Genomic DNA, 15,228 nt, shown 5'->3' with positions numbered 1-15,228 from the left:
ATAATGGAAATGGTTAAATGTATATTTCCCCATGTTTATTCCAGTCCTATTCTTCCTTAAGCTTTATAAAGTATGATTCAAAATACTGCACACCTTCTTTTTCCTCTCATCACCCACATCTAGAACCTAGATGTTTTCTTTCACATTCCTTAGAAAATCTTATCTCCTCTGTAAGTCCAACACTAAAAAACATATTTTATCAGAGACTCAAGGGATCCCATTCCCTCCAGATGTGTTCTAGAGCATTTTTAAAAAAAAAAAAAAAAAAAAGAAAGAAATGAAGCCAAGATTGTATCTGTTAGAGAAATAACACTATATTAGACAGGCCAACTGAAAAGTAGGACAATCTGACTTACTTTTGGATCTATTTCTTTTTCTGTGAGAACATTTTTTAAAATTGGCTGATTCACAGTGAAATATTAACTACAGCTACATATATAATTTCATTCTGCATAAAACAAGCATATAAGGCCAGTCATGAAGCCTCCAAAAAAAACTGCCCATCTCATAGTGTGTAAAGATATTATTAGCCACTGGTGAAGTGTGATACTAGCAGAATCAGGGAATGTCCATATACTTTGACTGGAGGTATGATGCGAATGCAGTGTATGTTCAAGTCACAGTGTGACCATAATCTTTACATTAAAAGCAAGATCCTGTACTTTTCTGTGGTCTTTCCCTTACCCTTGTATAGGAGTGGTAATCAGCATTCCACTGCTGAAGGCTATTAGAAGCCACAAGGACCTTCCAGAAAAAGGACATCACCAAGGCTATGGAATTACCCTGGTTGCTGCTGCAGATAAACTATGTCACCAGAAAGCGTTCCATCATGTTTGCATCAACAGCAGGTGTAAACCTTGGAGACACAACTGAGATTCACTTACAAGACAGAAAAACTAGGAAAAATGAGGTAAAAACTCTTTAGCTTCATATAAGCCACAGGAAAACATATTCAGCACATATACAGGCTTTCTTCAACTTCATCGTGCAGTAGGCTATTGGTTTAGAAACTGATGATGCTTTGCAAGAATACCCAATTCAGATCAGAGACACAAAAAAAGGGGGAAAAAAATCACTCAGGGGGAAAAATATAACTAAAGAACATTTATTTGTTTTTCACCAAGACTTTATCTTGAGGACGTAACTAAACTGTGCCCCACTCCCCACCCAATTTGAAAGAGGATTAGTACAATGGATGTTATAAAGCAGGTATGAACAGTTTGAGGGACTGGAACCAACGTTAACTGACAAAAACCAACTTCTATCTAAATCATCATAAAAATGTTTAAGTAAAAAAAAAGGGGGGGAGGGGGCAAAGGGGTTTTCAGATTGAACAAGATCATCACATTGTATCTAATACATTCAATGCTGGCTAGGGTATACCAAAATGGGAACAGGATAACTATAATACAAAACTTCCACTACAGCACGCTGCACACACCTGTGTTCCAAGCCCACCCCCGTCCCCCTAATGCTGCCAAACTCAACTATTTCCCAGCCTGTTGGGCCTGTCGACGAAGAAGCACGTAGATCTTCTCTTTAATCCAATCTTTGTTATAAGGCTGGTATGTCTGGGTATCAGCTCGGTAACTGAGGAACAGAAGAATAATAAGCAAAATTACAATGGTCAAATACCGTCATGTGTTTAAAACTGGAAATTGTTAACTGTTCTAGAATGGCACAGATGTGCACATGTTCATACATGATTATAATGAAAACGTAAAACAGCTGATTACATAACTGTTGAATGTTATGCAGTAAGAAGTTTAGATCATCTAGTACAATCTCACAGCAGAAAAAGGAACTGAGGTCTAAAGATCTTAAGTTACATGCTCAGTGTGTTACACACCTACTTCTTGACAGAATGTGCCCAGAAACCATGCGTTCCTTCTCCTACATAGTTAACTATTCTTATGGTCCCTTCAATGATTAAAAAACTAACAAAAACTTTAGATTTACTATATTTACTTTGAATCAACTTAAAAAAAAAAAGAAGAAGACCTTTAAAAATATGTTTCTGCCACAAAGATTTCTCCCCTGGAAAGTATTAAGAGAAGGAAAATTTTATATACATCCAGTATTTCAGGATTTGCTTTTTAATCAACAATGCTAGAAGCTGAGAAGAGTCTGGAGTACAAGGAGTAACATCAGCAATGAAACTCTAACAGGATTCCAGGGTTTTTGGAGTACAATGCATCACTTAATAGACAACTCACTCAAGGTATGTTTAGAGGACAAAAAACAGAAATATTCCACTGAACTACAACTGAACAACTACAACCAGCTAGACTGCTGGTTAAGCAATAAATTCATTTTTTAGAGTAAAAAAACCTAAAGCTATACTATAATAAAAGATAATAAGCAAGCAGAGATCACAGAAATACAAAGAACATCACAGTGTTTCAAGGCAATGTGCACTATCATTTTTTAGGTTCTCAGCAAAAAAATTATATACGTATAACTACAAATGGCAGTAAATACCTCTAAGTATTAAAAGCAGAAGTGTTAATCGCTGCTCAGTTGTGTCTGACTCTTTGCGACCCCATGGACTGTAGCCCACCAAGCTCCTCTGTTCATGGGATTCTCCAGGCAAGAATACTTGAGTGGGTAGTCATTTCCTTCTTTAGGGGGTCAAAGCTGAATCTCCAGCACTGCAGGCAGATTCTTTACCATCTGAGCCACCAGAGAAGCCTATAAAGAAGTTGCCAACTGCCAGGTATTGCTTTGGGCACTCATCAGAATCAACTGAATCCTATTTACAACTCTGTGAGTAGATACAATTATTACCCCTTTTTAATAAAGGAGGAAACCAAGGCTCAAAACAGTGCAGCAACTTATTAGCTAAGTGACTTCAGGCAAGGAGTAAAAGCTTAAAACACTCCTGACCAGAGTTCTTATTGTCTGAACCACTGAGCTAGAATCCTATGATCCATTTTTATTTTTTTTTTGGGGGGGGGGGGTGGAGTTTAACTGCTTTACAATGTTGTGTTCGTTTCTGCTGCACAACAAAAGGAGTCCCCTATATGTATACACATATTGCCTCCCTCTCACCCACTCCTCCAGGGCTTCACTGAGCTACAATCCAATCTGTGAAGAGAAACAAACTCTGAAGTAGGAATGCTTTACACCATTATCAAAGTCTTCCCCTGAGTGGTAAGGTCAGAATGGGGTCTACTTTTACAGAACATTTGGCTTTTTACTAACGTCCTTTTGTTATAGTGAGAAATAATCTAAAAAGTAAACTCACTGTAACTCTTCAGATTAAGAGTGACTAGGAAAATACAATTACTACATGACTATTTTAATTTTATATTCATATCAAGTGCCTGTTAAATCACATCCCCTAATACCTTCACCCTCCTAGATTTCTCACCTCCTTTCACAACCTCCAACACTTCCTCCCTCACCCTTAATTCCAAATGGTGTCCTCCTTTCTATTTTCCTGAAGTAACTAAAGCAATTAGAAAACCTCCCCAAGCTTCTACCACATCTGCCTGCCTTTCCTACTTTACTATTAATGGATTGTCTAAGATCCTATCTAAAGCCATCAATTTCTCCCTCTACTACATCACATTAGCCTGCCAACATACCATTATTTTTCTCACCTGAAAAACAAAATTAAAGGGGGAAAAAAAGCATTTTTTTCCTCTAGCTATAACCCCATTTCCCTCCCCTCCTTTTGAGCCAAATTCTACAAAAAAGTTGTCTGTGTTGGCAGCCTACAATTCCTCTCTTCTTACTAACTCACTGGAATATATAAAGATTTTACTACTGTCACTCTAGGGCTTCCTACATGGCTCACACAGTAAAGAATCTGCCTGTAATGAGAGAGACCTGGGTTCAATCCCTGGGTCGGAGAGATCCTCTGGAGAAGGGAATGGCAACCCATTCCAGTACTCTTGCCTGGAGAATTCTATGTAGCCTGATGGGCTACATCTCATGGGGTTGCAAAGAGTTGGACACTACTGAGCAACTAATACTTTCACACTTTCATTTCACTCTACCAAAACTGCTTTGGAAATCATCAAAGACTTCCACAGGGCCATACCAAATTTCAATTCTCAGTCCTCATTCATTTGCTCTACCAAAAATATGAAGTATCAGTTCTTTTGAACTGGCTGGTCCACCAAATTCATCTCCCTCTACTCTCCTCGCCCTCCACTTACTCTTCTGCAGCTTCACAGGCTTCATTTTAGACTGATTTATTCACTGTGCAATCCTCAGTGCCTTGGAACACATATGGTACATAACTGGCACTCAATAAATATGTTATATGAACATGTATGTGTCTCTTTCTGTGTGTCAGGCAATAAACACATCAACTATAAACATTACAAACCAACACAGCATGATATATATACAGCTCTATTGGCCTCAATAGTTTTCAGTTTTTATATCAAAATAATCATAATAAAATTATCACACATTATAAACACATTTCATTAAAGACCAGAACTGGATCACTTAAATACTCTGAGTGAGCAAAGTAAAATGACTATAACTGAACCACAATGAAGAGGTGAAGAAAACTGAACTCAAAAATTCCAAAGAAATGCTTATTTTCACCTGGATCTTTTGTGAGACAGCAAGCCCAGGCTTGGTTCCAGTGCTGAAACAGGAAGTGCCTCTGAGACCGAAAAATGTTTTTTTCTTATAGCATAGTGTCTGACACATAATAAATATGCCTGGTGACTGAAGCTCTCATTATAAGGTACTTCCATTTTCCTCTGTAACATTTGCTGTACCTAACACTTGGTCTTTCCAACAATGCCGAGAAGATGAAGTATTACAGACTCACATGCTCCTTGGTAACAGTGGTGATAAGTAATTACTGATATAAATTATAATAAGCATAATTTTAGGGAAAAAATTTAATTTGACAAAACTCGGAGAATAGAAAAGGTAAGTGTCAAAAAAACAAACTCATTCTAACATACCAAAATACACATAATCAACGTTAAAGTGGAATTAAAATTAAATTCTATTTCAGTCTTACGTATATTTTTAAAAAATCATGAAAACAGAATCTTAGTTTTAATTTAAAGTTAATTGCTTTAGGATAAAGACTATAATTGGGGGAAAAACTAAGTAAAAGATTATTTAGTTTAAGAAACAAAGTTCTCGGTTCAAGGAGGATGCACACTAACTGCATCGATTAGCAAAATTCATAAGATTTTCTTCTGCCTTCAGCTTTATGTTGACAATGTATGAGCTACGTGTAGAAGAAATATTAATTACTACATCACAGGCAAAACACAAAGATCTGTGTCATGCAGAGTGAGCTCCTAATAGCATATATCACGTCAAACAAACAAGGTAAAAACACAATTTAAGAGATATGGTGGCTAATACTTACACAAGGCAGCTGAGGTCTGCCAGGTCATCAATAAAATCAAACAACTGACTGATATCGTATGTGATAGAGGGGCTGTTGGGATTCATTCTCTTCAGATGTTCTTCATACATTTTACAAACACCTAAGAGAGGGGAAAACCAAGATCTTACAATTGTATGAACTTTAGGTATGAGTAGTGTTATGCGCTTATATCACAATACTTTGTCCTACCCTGTATATTAAGTCTTTGTGTACCTCCAAATGGATTTCATAAATTTCCTAATAAAAAGTAATAGCAACCACAGAGTTATCAAAAGCTATCTTAATAAAGCTTGGTTCACTACACTGTGATCAGAAATATCACTTATGAGTTCCTGAATAGAAAGGGTGAATGGAAAGGAAATAAAAGCCAGGAAAATTAATTCACTGTGGCACTAACCCATAGCTACCATCATACTTAGTGGCAAAAGACAATGCTTCCCATTCAGACTAGAATACCTGCTCCTGTCACTTGTGTCATGTTCAACACTGCACTGGAAGCTCCAGTAAGGGTGATTTTGCAAGGAAAAGAAATCACCGGCCTTCACACTGGAATGGAAGAAGTGTATCTATCTCTATAAACGTATACAGAATTGTATACAGAATATCTTAAGGAAACTACAAAACACAAACTATTAGAACTAATAAATCAGGGTGGTAAGACTGTATGATGTAAAATCAATATTCAAAAATCAATTACATTTCTAGACCCCTACAATAAAAACATTGAAAATGAAATGAACAACATCAAAAAAGAATAGAAAACAAATAAATTCAATAAAAAAGACATAAGACACACTGAAAACTTCACTGACAGTAAAGATTTAAATAAACAGAATGCTATCTCAAGTTCATGGACTGGGTGACTTAAATACTCCCTCAAATGATCTAGATTCAACAATCCATGTCAAAACCTGAGGTACTTCTCTAGAAACTGACAATGATCCTAAACTTGACACAGAAATACAGGGGTCCGGGACAGCCACAAAAATCTTGAAAAATAACAAAGTTGGAAGACAGACTTACATTTCCTCATTCCAGAACTCATCACAAAACTACAAAACTGTAATCAAAACAGTGTGGTACTGCTTATTCATGAAGACAGGCATGCAGACTAATGGAATAGAAACAGGAGTCTACAAATAAACCCTCATATTTATGGTCAACTGTTTTTCCAAAAGAATACCAAGACAAATCAATAGAGAAAGAGTATTTTATCACCAAAGGGTGCTAGGACAACTGTGCATTAATATGCAAAAGAAGAAACTTGGACCCCTCTCACACCACATATAAACAGTCACTCACAATGGCCAAGAAACTTAAATGTAAGTCAGAATTACAAAAATTTTGGAAGAAAATGTAGGCACAAATCTTTGTGACTTTGGATAAGCTTCTTATAGGCTGGACTTCATCAAAATTTAAGCCTTTTGTACTTCAAAGGATACTATATCAAAGAAAGTGAAAAGCCACAGACTAGAAGAAAATCTTTGCAAAACATGTATCTGATAAAACAGGGGTCCCCAACCTCTGGGATCGAATGCCTGATGATTTGAGGTAGAGCTGCTATAACAATAATAATAGAAATAAAGTGCACAATAAATGCAATGCCCTCAAATCATCCCAAAACCACACACACACCCAACCCCCCATGGTCCATGGAAAAACTGTCTTCCATGAAACTGGTTCCTGGTACCAAAATGGTTGGGGACCACTAAGATAAAGAACTATTATAAAAAATACACAAACAACTAAAACTCAACAGCGGGAAAACAACTCAATTAAAAAACAGGCAAAAGATGTGGACACCTCAACAGAGAAGATATACAGAAGGAAAATACACATTATGAAAAGATGCTCAACATCATGCCATGAGGAAATTGCAAACTGAAATGAGGCATCACTTATATATCTATTAGGATGGCAAAAAATTCAAAACACTGACAACACCAAATGCTGCCACAGGAACTCTCATTCATTACTGCAGGGAATGCAAAGTGATACAGCCACATGTGAAGACAGCTTGTCTGTTTCTTACAAAGCTAAATACAGTCTTACCATATGATCCAACAATCACACTCCTCTGTACTTTCCGAAAGGAGCCAGAATCTTAGGTCCACACAAAAACCTACACAGGAATGTGCATAGCAGCTTATGCACTGACAAAACCCGTAAGCAACCAAGATATCCTTCAACAGGTAACCAAACTGTGTTACACCCATACAATGGAGTATTATTCAACAACAAAATGAAGTGAGCTATCAGGCCGTGAAAGACATGGAGACATCTTAAAAGCCCACGACAGAGGATGAGATGGCTGGATGGCATCACCAACGCAATGGACATGAGTTTGAGTAGACTCCGGGAGTTGGTGATGGACAGGGAGGCCTGGTGTGCTGCAGTCCCTGGGGTCGCAGAGAGTCACACACGACTGAGTGACTGAAGGGAAGTGAAAGAGCTGATCTGAAAAGGCTACACACTATAATTTCAACCATACAATATTCTGGAAATGATGAAACTATGAAGACATTAAAAAGATCAGTGGTTGCTGTCTAGGGGAGAGATGGGTGAGCAGGTGGAGCACAGGGGATTTTCATGGTATTAAATGTTCGATAATGTCGTTGCACATGTCAAAACCCATAGAATGCTCAAAGCAGAGAGTGAACATTAATGCAAACTAAACTTTAGTTAATAATGTAGCAGTACATTCTACAGTTCTAACAAACGTACCACACTAATACAGGACGTAAATAATCGGGAAAACTGGGAGGGGGCGAAGCAGGGGTTATGACAGAACTATACTTTCCAATCAATTTTCCTGTAAACCCAAAACTACTCTGCTGCTGCTGCTAAGTCGCTTCAGTCGTGTCCAACTCTGTGCGACCCCATAGATGGCAGCCCACCAGGCCCCGCCATCCCTGGGATTCTCCAGGCAAGAACATTGGAGTGGGTTGCCATTTCCTTCTCCAAAAAACCTAAATCTATTAATTTTAAAAAAGGGATGAGGGGAGGGAAAGCTCTGTATTCCAGGTGAATATTAACTACTACAACAAAGAAAAATAAGAAAGTAAGAAAATTACCATTTGGCAACCACTGTATGAGAACTGATTCCAGTATTCCCATGTTAACTTTTAAAATGGAAAATAAACCACCATTTCTAATTTAAAAAGAAAAAAAGAGCTAGAAAGCCACAAAAAAGCATGGAAGAAACGTAAACACATTGCTAAGTGAAAGAAGCTGGTCTGCAAAGAGCTACATGTCAATCATTCCAAATCTATGACATTCTGGAAAAAGGGAAAACAATGGAGGCAGCAAAGAGACCAGTGGTTGCCAGGGGGGCAGGGAGTGAGGTGAAGAGGGATGATTAGGGGACACAGGGGATTTTTAGGGCAGTGAGAATATTCTCAACATTACAGTAAGATACTGTAATGGTGAATACATGACATTACACATTTGGCAACACCCACAGCACTGCACAACACAAAGAATGAATCCCAAATTAAACTATGGACTGTATTCTGCTTCATCAACTGTAACAAATGTACCATACCTCATATTCTATCTTTTATTTTTGGGGGAAGGGGTGTGTGTGGCATGCAGGACCTTAGTTCCCTGACCAGGGGAACCTGAGCCCTCTGCATTGGAAGCAGTCTTAACCACTGGACTACCAGGGAAGGTGTCATTAATAGGGGAAACTGGGGATAGGGAGAAGTACATGGGAACCCTCTGAACTTTCTGTTCAATTTTTCTTTAAGCCTAAACCTGCTCTAGAAATTAAGAGTATTAATTGTTGTTGCTTTTTTTTTAAAGTTCAGTTCAGTTCAGTCGCTCAGTCATGTCTGACTCTCTGTGACCCCATGAATCACAGCACGCCAGGCCTCCCTGTCCATCACCAACTCCCAGAGTTCACTCAAACTCATGTCCACAGAGTCAGTGACGCCATCCAGCCATCTCATTCTCTGTCATCCCCTTCTCCTCCCGCCCCCAACCTTTCCCAGCATCAGAGTCTTTTCCAGTGAGTCAACTCGTCACATGAGGTGGCCAAAGTATTGCAGTTTCAGCTTTAGCATCAGTCCTTCCAATGAACACCCAGGATTGATCTCCTTTAGAATGGACTGGTTAGACTTTCCTAAAATCAGCAAAGGTTAGTAAAGAGTATTGCAGAATCAAAGGCCAAACATGATAATATAGATAAAGCAACAATCTAGAGTGTGTGCCAGAGAAAGCAAGGGCACCCCACTCCAGTACTCTTGCCTGGAAAACCCATGGATGGAGAAGCCTGGTAGGCTGCAGTCCATGGGGTCGCTAAGAGTTGGACACGACTGAGCGAATTCACTTTCACTTTTCACTTTCATGCACTGGAGAAGGAAATGGCAACCCACGCCAGTGTTCTTGCCTGGAGAATCCCAGGGACAGGGGAGCCTGGTGGGCTGCCGTCTATGGGGTCACACAGAGTCGGACACGATTGAAGTGACTTAGCAGCAGCAGCAGAGTGTGTGCACGAAGTCTACCTTAATGGCAAGTAAGGTTATCAGCTGAGGAAGGAACTTGAGAAAAGAAAAGAATACAAGCTTTGCTTGTCTTTAAAGATTAGAATAGAATCTGAGGAGCCATCTGATTATGAGTAGCTTTTTGTCCCCCCGGAAGTCTATCCACCATTGGTTTTAAGAAGAGATTTTTAAGCCTAATCCAATTAGCTTCAGATAATCAACAATTCCGGAGAAGGCAATGGCAAGCCACTCCAGTACTCTTGTCTAGAAAATCCCATGGATGGAGGAGCCTGGTAGGCTGCAGTCCATGGGGTCGCTACGAGTCAGACATGACTGAGCAACTTCACTCTCACTTTTCACTTTCACACATTGGAGAAGGAAATGGCAACCCACTCCAGTGTTCTTGCCTGGAGAATCCCAGGGACGGGGGAGCCTGGTGGGCTGCCGTCTACGGGGTCACACAGAGTTGGACACGACTGAAGTGACTTAGCAGCAGCAATCAACAATTCCAGGGACATGCCAGCAGCAAATTTTATATTCCTATAAAATCTTTACAGGAAGAGGTGAAGAATGTGCAATTTGCTAGAAAGGGTGCAGGGTGCACACAAGTGGTTCACTGGATGTAATGATCTAATGGTGTGATGAAAGGACATAAGGATGAATCCAGTTTGTGATGATCCAATCTATATGCTCTCATCTAATGGTTTATTGAGGGTTACTACTTCCCTTCAGGGTGGTGCTAGCTTATCAAATGTACAATAAATTATACTGATTTGGTTCCATTTGCCTTTATTCACTGAACTAATTTTTTATTTCTTAACATTCTGATGGACTGTAACCTTAGCTTTTAATGTTTGTTTAGTAATTAGACTATCAGGTTGTGTAGGTACTATTAGGTTTCTCAAGCCTGTCTTAATAACTCTATTGAGTTTAACTAGACTATATAAGGGATACCTGTAAAATATTTACACAGCACAGTAAAAATAACGTATAACAAATAAAGAATATTTACAAAACAAGCAGAGGCCTGGGAAAGTCACTATATATATATGAGCTTGATTCTAAAAAGTCAACATAATAGTGAATGTCAGGGTAGACACCCAAAAAGTCTTAGCACTTACCACTCTCACCCTCGGATCAAGCGTGGACCAGCTGGTGTGGATGCTAGCTAGCGTGGGAGCCAGGAGCCTCTATAGCCCATCCCACCTCCAGCCCCCAACCCCTCACCTCCCCCAAAACAAAGTCAAGGATGTCTACCCCTTGATTATAGTGTTTAAACTCACCTTCCATACACTCATTCACAGATTCATAGTCAGCGTAAGTTCTGCCTTCTGGCCTCTTGGTAGGCTGTACCAGCAAGATGGTGTGAGACTGCAGAGGGAAAAGTGATTTCAATATAAGTTTCTATTTGAGAAATTCATAGTATGGGATGAAATCTCCATTCACCACACAAATTATCGTTGGTTATTTATTAAAACACTATTAGTCAGGGTGTTCTTTCTGCAATATTGATGCCTCTGCCCAAGTGCAGCGCTAGAAGCTGGATTCACAACTTTTCTGTAAGGTCTCTTAGTCTCCCAGTCCTTAACAACTGCTGTCTCAGACTCTTATTGCACTTACTGCCTGTTAGGTTATCAGCATAAACTACCTTGTACTGTTTTTTCTCTTTTGCACCTTTCTTCCCAGCCAGATTATAAACCTGCTTAGGTGTTCTATCTCCATTGGTCACTCTAATCCCATTAGGTTCCTAATGAAAACTGATATGGGTTGATGAAAGGAGAAAAAAAGAAAAACACTATAATGATTACAAGCACTTTATCAATGTTTTTTTCTAACTTTAGCACTACAGTGAAATCACACTGGCAATATAAAATTAGTATACACAATTAACATTACCCTAGAAAACCCATTAAATTATTCACCCAGTAGGTGACTCACCATAAGGGGCTGTGTTATACCAAAATATTGTACTTTTAAGCACTAGAATCACAAAATAGCCAGAGAATGATGGCACAGGAAATGTGAATACGCCTAAAGAACAGCAGATCCTTTCGTCTTCCATCTCACCCTCGTTGTGGAGCATGCTTTTGTTTGTGGGTCTATTTCAGGGTTTCTCAACTCTGGCACGACTGCATCAGGGGCTGGAAGATGCCTTGTTGCAGGGGCTGCACTGAAGGATGGCAGTATTCCTAGCCTATTCCCAGTAAATACTGCACTCCCACATTCTCCTCCCAACGTGTGACAACTAAAAATATCTCCAGAACATTGGTCTGTTGAAAGTATAACCCCTTCTGGTTTTTTTTGCCAAGTGTGTAAGGTTCACTAAATTCAAATATAATGTAACCTCACTGTAAACCCAATGCTAAATCAAACTATTTATAATCTTCGGGAGATGGTGAAGGACAGGGAAGCCTGGTGTTTCAAAGAGTTGGACACGACTGAGCGAATGAACAACATATTCTTCTCCTCTGCTGTACTGCTGCTGCTGCTGTGTCACTTCAGTCGTGTCCGACTCTGTGTGACCCCATAGACAGAAGCCCACCAGGGTCCCCTGTCCCTGGGATTCTCCAGGCAAGAACACTGGAGTGGGTTGCCATTGCCTTCTCTAATGCATGAAAGTGAAAAGTGAAGTGAAGTTGCTCAGTCGTGTCCGACCCTCAGAGACCCCATGAACTGCAGCCTTCCAGGTTCCTCTGTCCATGGGATTTTCCAGGCAAGAGTACTGTACTAGTTTTTAATAAAAAACAAACAAACCTCTTAAGGACAGGAACCAAATGTTCTGAAATGATCAACTTTTTAATGACTAACAAACTGCAACTGAAATAGCTGATGTGTAGAGTTTCTGAATAAGCACTGCCCCAGCCAAACAGTACTTTGAATGCAATGTGAAAAACAAAGGAATTGATCATACTCCTCCCTCTCCATCAAGAAGTGAGTCATTCTGATTAAAAGTTTGAGAGGATCTGAGATAGAACTTGATGACAAGAGATGAAAAGTAATTCTTACCTAGAGACCTGAACACAGCCAAGGCCTTTCTTAAATAGTGATCAAAAGTCAGAGAAACAGAATGTTAGATTACTGGTTATTTAAAAACCACCAATATTTTTCAATGGCTCATACGCTGAGAAGCAAATAACTTTATAGAACCGATACTAACATTCCGGTAAAAGGACCTGTCCCACATACTAGCCAGACCAGTTGCTACTACATTAATTTTCTTCTTATTCTAATAAGACGTAAAGGACCAATTCACTTAAGAGTAAAGATATGAAAATGGCTATACAGTGTGCTGCTTTTAATATTTACCCTTAAAGTGAACCTGAAGAAAGTTTACTATTCTTAATACTTACTGCCCAAAGACAAGGCTTAAAATTAGGAACAAGGAGTGACTAAATTTACAAAACTGTAAACAAAATTATCAGATTTTTCCTTCTTCTGAACATATTTGGTCCGGCATTCCTTAGGTTACTCTTTCTTAGGGGAATGACCAGTAACAAATAAGCAATAAAAATATAAGTACATACAGGAATATATATATATCTATTGCTACTTGCCACAACAGAAAAATAACACTGTGAAACCTAAATCACGAAAAAAAAGTTATGCAGAATTACCTTAATAATATCCTATTCTCTGTTTACCAAGCAGTTATGATTCACTCTAATGAAGAGTTAATCTGTTAATCTATTTTTAAAGTCTCACAAATATGAACCCTAAGAATAGTCAGTCATTCTGTTACAGAAATACTACAAACAATTGGTTCTTGAGTTTTAAATGCATCTCTCAAACTACCAATAAAGAAAGGAAAAATAAAAGGAAATAAATTAACCAATATTTAAGACTTCTGAACCTGTATTCACTTTAAATACAAACTCCAATTTTCAATTCTACACGAAATGATAAAGAATTATCACTGATAATTGCTCAATGATAATGAAGTGTTCTAATGATAATGGGGATATAACTGCTGTCATAGCCCCAGATTTTAAACTAAGAATTTTAAAATAATACCAAATAAAGGCAGAGAAAGAAGGAAACACCTCCGAAGTGAAATGACTTGCTCAAGGTCATACTGCTAGTTAAAACAGGAACTGGAAACCCAATCTCCTAATTTCCAGTCCTCCTTGGGAGACTATGTTGGGTCAAACACTGACCTATCTCAATCCAGAAAACTACGACCTAAAAAAGTTCCTTGTTAACAATAGCTGCATGATCTATTAATCTTCAGCAACCAGAAAACTAAAATTGAAGTGTGGAAGCAACCACGATTCCTTTGAATCCTCGTGAGCATCTCCTTTTTGCAGATTACAACACACGGACACACAAGCCAAGAAACAACCCTTCCCACCCATTCCACTCAGATTCTAAGGAAAGTGGACCCTGAGCTGAATCTATCTTTTCAGCTTCCAGACCCGAGACTACAAATAAAGATAAGAACAGGATGGATGGCCGGGGCGGGGGGGAGGGGGGGACCAAATCGGCCCCTAAAGGTCTTAGAAAAGAGGGAAAATGTATTTTTTCAAAAAAGGCAGGGCCCAGAAAAACAAAAGGGAATATGGTCGGAAAAGCAGGCTACAAAGCAAAGATGTTCCCTCTCAGCCCACAGGGGGGATGCAGTAGATTCAATCTGTCAGCTTCGGGACGGGATTCTCAGACATCCCTCGGCCATTGTTCCTACAGTAGGCTGGGGCGCTTGAAGGGAAAGGGCAGCACCCCCACGCCTGTTTCTATCAAGCAGCAGTCGAAAGAAAGAGCAACCCCTGCAACGCACGCCTCGCCCGAGCCAGCAGGCGGGCGCGCAACCGCGGGGCGGACCCGGGATCCGGGGCCTAGCGCCAGGCCCAGTGTCTCCGCGGCGGGAAGAAGGGTCGACCCACAAGCCGGAGGGTCGAGCAGCAGCACGCTCGCGCTGGGGTGGGGAGATGTATGGGCGGGGGTCGCCCCGGGGGGGTTGGGGGTTCGGGGAGCCGGTTAGGCCTATCTCACCATCGCGCCAAAGTCTCCCGCTGCAGCCGATGCCGACTCCGCCGCCGCACACGAGCTTACCCGCAACGCCGCCAACAGCCAATCCCCGCGAGAGGAGCCTCCGGAAGTCGTCAGAGGCGCACCGCGAAAGAACCTTTCGGATCATAGAGGCTCACAGATTTCCGGCAGCTAGAGCAGGGAGTGACTCTGTGTCAGCCATCTTGGATAAGGGAAAGGAAGCACACAGGGAACGTATCGGAACTTGAAAAAGAAGCACTTTTTTCGAAACACGATCTTCGGTACTCGCGTTATTAGATGCGCGGCTAGAGTGGTCACCGGTATAGACAGTGACACAAGCCATCTTTCAGTGGCCCCACTCAAAAATGGCGGCTGTGTAAGAAC

General features: G+C 40.0%; 1 protein-coding gene across 1 annotated transcript; it reads right to left on the bottom strand.

Annotated features, from left to right (window-relative positions):
* Positions 1 to 1,089: 1,089 nt before the first annotated feature.
* ERH (ERH mRNA splicing and mitosis factor) lies at positions 1,090 to 14,995 on the bottom strand. Its single transcript, XM_055436714.2, has 4 exons — positions 14,848 to 14,995; positions 11,145 to 11,232; positions 5,357 to 5,477; positions 1,090 to 1,590 (listed from the first exon to the last, which is right to left on the bottom strand). The coding sequence occupies exons 1-4, from the start codon at positions 14,848 to 14,850 to the stop codon at positions 1,488 to 1,490; spliced, it is 315 nt and encodes a 104-aa protein (XP_055292689.1). The 5' UTR covers positions 14,851 to 14,995; the 3' UTR covers positions 1,090 to 1,487.
* Positions 14,996 to 15,228: the final 233 nt, after the last annotated feature.

The sequence above is a fragment of the Moschus berezovskii genome, chromosome 9 (assembly GCF_049115385.1).
Source record: "Moschus berezovskii isolate FMDL1 chromosome 9, NW_MosBer_1.0, whole genome shotgun sequence".
Lineage (NCBI taxonomy): Eukaryota > Metazoa > Chordata > Mammalia > Artiodactyla > Moschidae > Moschus > Moschus berezovskii.
This window is presented reverse-complemented; position numbering and strand designations above follow the sequence as displayed.